The sequence below is a fragment of the Quercus robur genome, chromosome 4, assembly GCF_932294415.1.
Source record: "Quercus robur chromosome 4, dhQueRobu3.1, whole genome shotgun sequence".
NCBI lineage: Eukaryota > Viridiplantae > Streptophyta > Magnoliopsida > Fagales > Fagaceae > Quercus > Quercus robur.
This window is the reverse complement of record NC_065537.1, coordinates 44211824-44222346: the sequence shown is the minus strand read 5'-3', so window position 1 is coordinate 44222346 and position 10523 is coordinate 44211824. Positions and strand designations below refer to the sequence as shown.

Here is a 10523-nt window from a genome sequence, read left to right as displayed (position 1 = left end):
AACTTCAGTTATGTTCTGCTGTTAATTGAGCCAAAACTATGCCGTTTTGGTATTTTTTTTTTATAATTTCGGAATTTAAAGAAAATTAAAAAAAAAAGAAAAAGAAAAGAAAAGAAAACATTTATGTGATGAAAACCTAGTTCGAAACTGCAACCAATACTGATAAAACCTCCATGGAGTTGAAGTTGAGGACATGGGTTTTCTTCTGCGGGGACCATGCGCTAAGGCTGAGGTTGACGTCGGTGCGGCGGAGCACAGCGTGGAAGCTGATGGTGGTGGCGAAGACTATGAGGAGGAGAGTGCTGAATAGAGGGCGGACGGAGCATTTTTGTGGGTGTGGCAGTTTCATGGGTTTTGCTAAAGACGGGATGTTGAAAGATTGAATCTTGGGTCAGGATCAGATCCATTGTCTTCTTCAGTTTTAGGAGTGTTCTTGGACATTGGAAGAGATGGGATGTTGAAAGATTGAATCTTGGCATGAAATGGTGGAAAGAAAGCTGAAACTTTTTTGTGAGAGATTGATGAGTAGCTAGTTTTCTGAAAGTGGTAGTTGGAGTTTTGTTGTTGTTGTATATTGGGTTTACAATGTGGAGGATTTGGTTTGAGTTTGAGAAGCGTGTAGGAAATTTACCAGCGAGTGATTTGGGCGTGGCTCTTTTTTTTTCTTTTTTTTTTTTAATTTTCTTTAAATTCCAAAATTTATTAAAAAAAAAAAAAAAAAACCAAAACGACGTAGTTTTGGCTCAATTAACGGCATGACATAACTGGAGTTTAACGAGTATCAAATTGACAACAATTAAAAGTAAAATGACTAAAATGACAAAACTGAAAATTAAAGAACTGAAATGAAAAAAGGCCGAAAATTAGAGGGTCAGTTTTACATTTTTGCCTATATTTAATATAAAACAAATATATATAGGTGCAATGCAGTACGGTTTTGTTCAGTTTTCTTATTATTAAACTACACTCCACACGACACAATGCGATGTGATTACTTCATTTTATGGGTTTGGGTGCGGTTGTGCAGTTTGGTGAATATGCCTAACTGTTGCCCTTGCACATTAAGGAAATAATGGTTTCCCTGGCGCATTAACTGGGAAATACCAATCAAAAACAAAACTAGGTTGTGACCAAATTGAGTTCTTACCGCTGACTGAAATGGAGCTGAAACTCTTTACTAACATCTTGGTGTTTGATCTTTGCAGCAAAACTAAGGTGACTATATGATATTGCAAATGTGTTGTCTTTAATGAAACTAATTGAGAAGGCAAAACATCATTGTAAACCTTTGCTGAGAAAGATGTGAAAGTGAAACTTTACTTTGATTCAAATTTTCTTTCATTTATAGTGCTTTAGTAAGAAAATGATCATTATTTGTGACATTCCACACCCCCCCCCCCCCCCTCCTTCTTTTATGGCAGGTACTACTTCGCACCTTGAGGCAAGTATGTAGATGACATCATTGAAATAGTTTTTTTTTTTTTTTTTTTTGGCGATATGTGGACTTTTGTTATTTTATTTTGATCTATTCGTTATCATGCTAGGATTTTGGAACTATTGTGGGCTTTATAATATTTGTCTTTTGATGTATGTGTGGTTGTAATACACATTGTGTCTTGGTGTAATATATATAGGTATTGTAATATGTGCATGGTTGTGGTTTTTTTTTTTTTTTTTTTTTTTTTTTTTTTTTTTTTAAATTAAAAAACCTTATTTTGAGGGTCAGGAGACACAAAAACCCACAAGAGCATCAGGAAAAATCTTGGGATGTAGGCAGCCTCATTTAATATGAAGGGTTAATATTTAGGCTGCGGTCTCATTTAATATGAAAGGTTAAAAAATCATCAATAGATAAATTTGATTCGGACATGTGCCAAGTAGAGTGACAAAGACCATCTTGTTGTAACCTAGTGCTTCTTGAGAGATCTTGAATTTTGGCAATATAGATTAACACTTTGTTTGGATACAGGGGAAGAGGGGAGAAGAGAAAGAATTAGATAGGAAATGATCAAATTTCCGCTGTTTGGTTACAATGATGAAAGGAAAGAATTGATAAAAATGATGGATTGTATTTCTGTTGGGCCCACTCCTTTGTGTCTGCCAAAATTGGCCGGATAAGGAAGGAAGGATGAAATATAGTGGGCTTGATTTATAATTTTTTACTGAAATACCCTTTATGTCTCTAAAAACAAATTTCAAAATTCAAAATTGAAACATTACTTACTCAAGACAAATAAAGGTAAAAATAAGGGTATAAAGGTAAAAATATACAAACTTCATTTCATTCTCCTTTATAAACCAAACAAAGGAAATGAATGAAATTCTTTCCTTTCTTTCAGGTATCCAAACTCACCTAAGGAAGCTAACTTTCCCTACAATTTCTTTTCTCTTTCCCTTCCCTCTCTCTTTTCCTTTCTCTTCCCTTCCCCTAACTACAACCAACCAAAGTGTAAGTAATATGATTTGGAAGACCATAATGATGCATGCTCTAATATTAAAATTATTTTTTTTCAATACCCTATAATGAATTATGGGTCATGCTAATAAGTGCTCTTAGGACAATGGTTAACAATCCATTTTAGGAAAGTTTTGATATCACTTTTATAGGAAATTGAAAAAACTGTCAAAATATTAAGTGTTTTTTTTCTTTTCCCATAAAACTTTCTTTAAATGGATTATTAACCATTGTTCTAAGAGTATCAGTTAGCATTTCCCATCAATTATTTACCAGAACAATTTCCAGAGAGCTTTGTTGGTTAAGGACTTAGAGCATTTGTATCAAAGAGTGTATAAATGTTATAATCCTATTTTAGTCTCTAAAGCACCAAAAGGCAAGCTACAACAAACATGTCATTTTATAAAAAAATAACAATTGAGCTACAATGAGCTTTCATATTTGAAAGCTCACTGTAGCTCCAATCTTTAAAAAATATTATTATTTTAATGCTTGTTGTGGACGAGGTGGTTTGTGCGGTTATTTTTTTATTATTTTAATGAATAGTTTATATTATTTTAAACGAAATGGTAAAAAAAAATATAAGTTTTGATTTTAGATGTATTTTAAAATAAGATGGTATATTAGATAAAATAATTTTTTAAAATATTAAATGCTAAAATTTTTAAAATCGCCCATGTGAATGCTCTTAGAATGGGTTCAAAGCTTTTACTTTTTTTATTTTTTATTTTTAATGAATTGGGGGATGATGCAAATTGCATTGCAAATTCCAAGGAAGGCAGAATATAAAGTAATTTTAAACAAGTTTGCTGACGTATGACCTATCATGCGGTGTTATCATTCTATTATTTTTATTTTTATTTTTATTTTTATTTTTTTTAAGCATGTGGTATTATCATTCTAAAATTATTGTAGATTCTTTACTTACACCTGTTTAGAATAAAATAAATAAAAAATTAGCAGTCACTTGCTGAATGTTTGGTCTTGAGCAGCCAAATCTTACTTACACCAGTTTAGAAAAAAATAAATAAATAAATAGCAGTCACTTGCTTTATGTGGCAAATTTATGTTAGTTTAAATTTAGGTTCTAGCGAAATAACATTTAATTTTTTTTTTTTTGTCTTCTAATATCAATTTGCTATTGATGATTTGTTGTGAAATTATTATAGATATAAAATTTTTTCATATTAAAAATATTTAGCTTGCTTGAAGTTAATACAACTTAAAAGTGAAAGAGAACATATAATTTTGTTCAAAATAAAGGTTGTATAATTCAAAAGTAATGAAGTGTAAAAAAAAAAAGAGTTAATACAGTACACTTGTACGAAGAAATATGTGGCATGTAATACTTTTTCCGTGCTCTCTCTGTAGCACCTTTCCCTTCCTCTTTCCCGAGGTCACTCCTCCCCACCCACACTCTCCAGTCGTAAAGCCACTCTCCTTTTTCCTCCAAGACCTTCATCTTCACATCCCTATGGAGGTCTCGGACCTCATTGCTCGTACTAAGAAATGCTCATGTTTAGACGTGTTCATAGAGCTCCCTCCAAACCAATCAGCCACAAAAGCACCTTCCCTCATCCTTCTAGGGAAGCTGATATCTAGCAAAGCCGTAAGCCCAGCCATTGTCTCTGATGTGGTTAATAGAGCTTGGCGACCAACGTTTCAAATTCAGGTCAAACAAGTGGACAAGAACGTTTTCAAGTTTTGCTTCCACCATGAGACAGATCTCCAGAATGCGTTCACCAGAAGACCGTGTTCCATAAGAGGTGGTCATCTAGTCTTAAAGCAGTGGAGTCCATCCCTCACATGGCAAGAAGTTTCATTCTCGTCCTCCACGTTCTAGGTTCAAGTGCATGGCCTCCCAGAGTTATGGAAATCTCCAGATAACATTAGAAAACTTGGTGAAAAGGCAGGCAAAGTTCTAGAAGTGGATCTAGCCAGTGAAAGCGGCGATAGTTGGAAGAGATTCATCCGTGTCCAAGTCGAAATGGATCTTCTTCAACCCCTTATGCCCGGCGTCTTCCTCCCTAGAGGTGACTTACCTACCATTTGGATTGGTCTCAAATATGAGAAACTCGCCGATGTTTGCTACCGGTGCGGTTTAGTGGATCATGAGACACGATTCTGTCAAGGAGATCGAAGTGTTCCTCCTTTGCAATCCATTTGGTTTAGAATTCACTGCGGCTGGGCCATGGCTGAGAGCAGAGAATAACGCCATTCCGACGGAAGCATTCTCAAAGCCCAACCTTACCGTTGCTCAGGTCGATGACGTCATTGGTAGTAAATCCGTACCACAAGGACAGCGTGAGGACCATTGTCCACACAATGACACTGTACCACAGGTGTACGACCCAAACGCTCCACATCCCAGCAGCCTATATGTGTTACCATAGCACCAATCCACCCCGCAGTGTACTATCGTAGCATTGGAATCCAGCTGCCATGAGGTGACAAGCCCACTGCCCCACGTAAGCAAACCCATTCTTATCCACTCGGACTTATCCCACACATCACAAAACCCTCAAGCCCAAATCACTAACCCACAGACTGAACCCAACACCTCAACCAATGATCCAAGCCCACCATTCCCACCTAGTTTTGGCCCATTTATTTCAATATCAAAAGACGAATACCCAACACAAAAAGATATCCACCCTTTTTCACAATCAAACCTTAGCCCCAATCTGATATCTTCCTCCCCTGATATTCCTTCTACCTCCACAGATACACCCAAATCCAAAAATTCACAGGAGCAAAACGCTCCAATCTCCCTTCCCCTATCCTTGTCCTCACCATAGAAAAATACCCACAATAATTTACTCCCCCAAAAGAGGAAAAGCTCTGATCGTCTCCCCAGAAGGGTAAGGAAAGCCAAAGTTGCAGAAGTAAGGCATATAGCTTCAAGTGAGAGCGATCCCATAGCACCAGGTGTCTTGATTGAAGAGGTTGCTGGTAAGCACTATCTAGACCATAGTTTCTCTATTGTTCCGACAACATCCATATCATGCTTTGTGACATTTACTACGGCCGAGGAGACGGGCCTTATCAAGCCCCCAACCTCACCATGAAAACACTCAGCTAGAACTGTCGTGGCATTTGTAAGGCTATGACAGTTAGAGCCCTTAAGGCTCAAATAAAAGGGACTAGCTCGGATGTTATTTTTCTTTTTGAAACTAAAGCTTCCTCTAGTAGAATGGAGTATGTTATGAATTCAATAAAATTCACTAACATGTATGCTGTTGAGGTTAAGGGTACTGTAGGTGGTATTTGTGTTTTCTAGAAGGACAGTATCTCATTCCAGCTGGTAGAATTCAACAAAAACCTAATTGCCATTAAAGTCTTTGATGCTCTAAGTGATAGGATTCTTGTTGGCTTTTATGGCCCTCCATATTATTCCAAGAAGCGTAAAGCCTGGGAAAATCTTATGGCTCTCCTTAATTCCTGCAATAGCCCATGGGTGTGTATTGGAGACTTCAATTTCACCACAAGCGATAATGAAATGTTAAGTGATTCCACAGGAGGTGGCTCCTCATCCACTAACTACCTTAAGGAGTTAATTTATGAGTTTGGAGCAGTGGACTTGGGTTTTTCTGGTAATAAGTATACTTGGGCTAAAGATCAATGGGGCAGCTCTGCTATTAAAACAAGGCTGGACAAAGGAATTGCGAGCATTTCATGGCGATTAGCTTTCCCTAAAGCATCAGTTTCTCACTTGGGAGCAATCAATTCTGATCATACCCCTATCCTTTTGGACACAAACCCAGAGGACAGCTTTGCTCATAGACCTTTAGGTTTGAAGCTGCTTGGATGAGAGATAATGGGTGCAACTCCGTTGTAGAAAAGGCTTGGAATGAAGAAACAACAGGATTCGCACTAGTTAAATTGTGTAAAAGGCAGGCCGCGACAAGAACAGCTCTTTGGAAATGGAATAAGGAAGTTTTCGGGCATTGTCAGGATAAAATCAAGAGATTGATGGATAAGATATCTGACATTCAAAAAAACCCGCCTTCTGAGAACAATGGCAAAGTAGAAGAGACACTTCAATTGGAACTATCAGAATGGCTTAGAAGGTGCGAAATACTCTGGAAACAAAATTCTAGAGAATTATGGCTGAAAGAAGGGGACAGAAATACAAAGTTTTTTCATCTCTCCACTATAATCCGCAGAAGGCATAATAACATAGATGCTATCAAATCTGGTGATGGCTCATGGGTCACTAGTTTGAAGGATATTAGACTTCTGTTCTTCAACTCCTTTAAAAGCATGTTCACAGAAGAAGTAGTTTCCTTCCCGGATCACTTGGAAAATCTTATACTCCCCTGTATCACTGAGGAGGAAAATGCCACCCTTAGAAGTATCTTAACACCCGATGAGATCAAGGCCACTCTTTTTCAAATGCAAGATATGAAAGCACTTGGTCCAGACGGTTTCCCGGTGCTGTTCTATAAAGAGTTTTGGCATATTGTTGGTGAGTCAGTTACACAAACAGTAACCTCATTCTTCGAGGTTGGAAGGTTGCCTAAAGAGGTGAATAGTTCTCTCATCGTGCTCATTCCTAAAATTTCGAACCCCTCCTCTGTCAATAGCTTCTGCCCTATCAGCCTTTGCAACGTTGTGTATAAGATCATCTTGAAGCTATTGGTTGCCAAACTTGAACCTGTGCTCCACAAGCTCATCTCTCCTTGCCAATCCGCATTTATTCCAGGAAGATGGATCGCAAAAAATTAGGTTGTTGTTCATGAGCTTCTCCACAGCTTCAAGGTCAGGAAAGTTAAAACGGGTTTCATGGCTCTTAAATTGGACCTCCAAAAGGCGTATGACAGAGTTAATTGGCGCTTCGTCCAAACTGTGCTCACCAATTTTAGATTTGACAGTGGCTTTATAAGTTGGATTTCAGCTTGTATCTCATCAGTATCATTCGAAGTTCTTGTTAACGGTGGCTAAACAATTTAAACCTAGTAGGGATTTAAGGCAAGGAGATCCTCTTTCGTCATACCTATTCATTCTAAGGCAGGAGGTTCTTTCAAGAATGCTGGATAAGGAACTTTGCTCTAGAAACATTAGCGGAGCCAAGGCAAGTGCTAGAGGACCTGCTGTGACACATGTTATGTACGCAGATGATATTGTCCTCTTCTCAAAAGCCACTAGAAATGATGCGAAAATCTTGACGAAATGCCTTGACAGGTATTGTGATTGGTCTGTCAAAGTATAAATAGAAGCAAATCTGGAATATTTTTTTCCAAACATACCTATTCGTCAAGTAGAAGAGCCATAAAACACCAATTCCAAATGAGGAATCTCAAAAAGGAAGCTATATACTTAGGAGCACCCATTTTCCTCTCTAGATCCCCATAAAAGGATTTCAAATTCCTTTAAGAAAAGCTCGAAGTTAAGCTGTTAAGATGGAGAAGCCGTTGTCTGTCCTGGGCAGGCAGGTGTGCCCTCATTAATTCAGTTGCCCAAGCATTACCAAACTACACTCTCTCCTCTTTTAATATTCCTGAGAAGATCTGTGATAAGCTTGATTCCTTAACTAGGAGGTTTTGGTGGAAACCAAAGGAAAAAGAAGGAAGATTTTTAGCTTGGAAGGCTTGGGATGTACTGTGTCGTCCTCAATGTGCAGGCGGTCTCAACTTCAAGAAAACCAGGGAAATGAACTTAACCCTCCTTGCTAAACTAGCCTGGATGGTTTGTTCAGGTGAAAGGAGCATTTGTGTGGATCTTCTCCGTGCAAAGTACAAAGTTAGCAATGATTGGCTCCGAGTTGAACCACCCAAAACAGCTTCGCCTACATGGAGAGCAATTGAGCGTGCCAAAAAACTTGTTGAAAAAGGAGCATGCTATCAGTTTGGTGATGGCAGAACAATTAATGTCTGGACAAATCTGTGGGTCCCATGGTTAGAAGGTTTCAAGCCTCAAGCCTCAACCTAGAGTGAACACATTCACTCAACACCCTCTGAAAGCTTTTCAGCTGATCGATCAACGCTCTAATTCCTGGAACTTTAGTATGATCTCTGATTTGTTCTCTACTGAGTTAGCCAAAGCTATTTTAGCTATCCCAATTCTTTATAATCCCAGGCAAGACAAGCTCATTTGGGTGCCAGATTCTAAAGGTATGTTCTCCGTCAAATCTGTCCATGATCTGTCCTTTAGATCCTCTATCAGTAATAACCCTCAGAACAGCCACTAGAAGAAGCTGTGGAAAGCAAGGCTGCCTAAGAGACTAAAGATGTTGTTGTGGAGGATTGGAGTAGACGCCCTCCCTACGAAGGTGAATCTAAACCGAAAGCTTAATCATATTGATCCTACATGCATCTCATGTAACTCTGGAGATGAAACTTGTGTACACCTCTTCTTCGAATGTCCATTTTCCAGGGCTCTTTGGGATTCAGCTTGCTGGGGTATTAGATTTAATGGCTCCTCCTTTGTTTCCAATGAGGACATTGTTAAGCTCATTATATCTCCCCTAAGCTCTCCACTCCCAGCTCATGATCAATGCACAATTTTGCTCAAAATGGCGATAATTGTTGATGAGATTTGGAGGACAAGGAACCTGACTCAATTCCAAGAAGGTAATGTTGACATTCACAAGTCGAAGCAAATTGTGCTTTCAAGATTCGTAGAGCTCTCTAAGACCTTCTCTGTCTTGAATACTACCCTTTCTGTGCAACCCATTTCTGTGTGGACCCCTCCCCCCCTAGGCTGGATCAAGCTCAACGTAAACGCCGCACTGAACAACTCCAAATCTGCTTTAGCTGTAGTTGCCAGGAATTACACTGGTGAGATTTTGTTTATTTGGTGCTCTGGTTATCATCTTTGTGCACCATCTCAAGCAGAAGTAGCGGCCACTCTGTGGGCAGTCCACCTTGCAATACAAGAACATTGGAAGTATGTTATTATTGAAGGGGATGCACTAGTGTGTAGGGGTGTCCTTGCAAACCGAAGACCCGCCGGAACCGACCAACCCGACCGGAACCGACCCGTCACGGTCGGGTTGACACCTCCGACGGGTCGATGACGGGTCTGAAACCGTTAGAACCGACTCCGGCGGGTCGAGTGGCGGGTTTCGTCCTCAAGGAACCGAGCCACCCGACCTGCCCGACAAAAACTCAAAGAACCCAGAAAATCACCAAGATCCGGCGACAATCTAGCGCTTCGTAGCTCCGATCCGGCCACGTTTGGGCTTCCTTCACTTAGATTAGCTCAAATCCGGCCAAGATCTAGTCTTTTCCTAACTCAGACATGCTTAATTCCAGCGAATCCATCCCAAATCTACTCAAACTCGGCCAAAACTCCGGTAAGCCCGACTCCAACTCAGCCAAATCTCAGCTAAATTTTCATAGATCCAAAGGAATCTCGCCCAACCCTCGTTAGATCTGGCCAGATCTGACAAGATCCGGCCAGATTTCGGCCAAAAACCAGCGAATCGGAAAACCCGAAACCGACCGATTTACACCCGAAAACCGATGCGACCCGACCCGGTGATCTGAAACTTCCGGTGGGTCGGTTGCGGGTCGAAATCTTCCCCACCCGATAATGTCGGGTCGAGTCCGGGTTGGGCACAAACCCGACCCGGCTCGACCCGTGGACACCCCTACTAGTGTGCTTCAATGCTCTATCATCACCTAACTTCGCTTCTGTCTGGAGCATTAGCACCTCTATTAGTAACATTAATAGTTTACTGCTTTATTTTGTTTCTTGCAAATTTAGATGGGTTAGGAGGAACAGCAATTCAGCAGCACATACAGCTGCTAGATTTGCACTCAATTCCCCCCATCCGTTTTGTTTCAATATAAGTAATCTTCCCCGTTCTCTTGAGTCGGTTTGTAAGGGGGATTGCTCACTGTGTACTTAGTTTGTTTAATGTCACTGAAGCTTAGCAAAAAAAAAAAAAAAAAAATGTGGCATGTATAAATGGGTTAAAACATAATTAATAGGTACATTAAAAACACTAAAAAAAAAGTAAAAAACTAAATAGTTACATTTTGTCGCATGTCTGTCATTTATTTATTTTTGGATAACAGGCATGTCTGTCATTATATATATATATATATATATATATATAGAC

At 39.3% G+C, this 10523-nt stretch overlaps 1 protein-coding gene across 1 annotated transcript; it reads left to right on the top strand.

Moving 5' to 3' along the window:
- The first annotated feature begins 8684 nt into the window (after positions 1-8684).
- LOC126721935 (uncharacterized) lies at positions 8685-9473 on the top strand. Its single transcript, XM_050425029.1, has one exon. The coding sequence runs from the start codon at positions 8685-8687 to the stop codon at positions 9471-9473; it is 789 nt and encodes a 262-aa protein (XP_050280986.1).
- The last annotated feature ends 1050 nt before the right edge of the window (positions 9474-10523 follow it).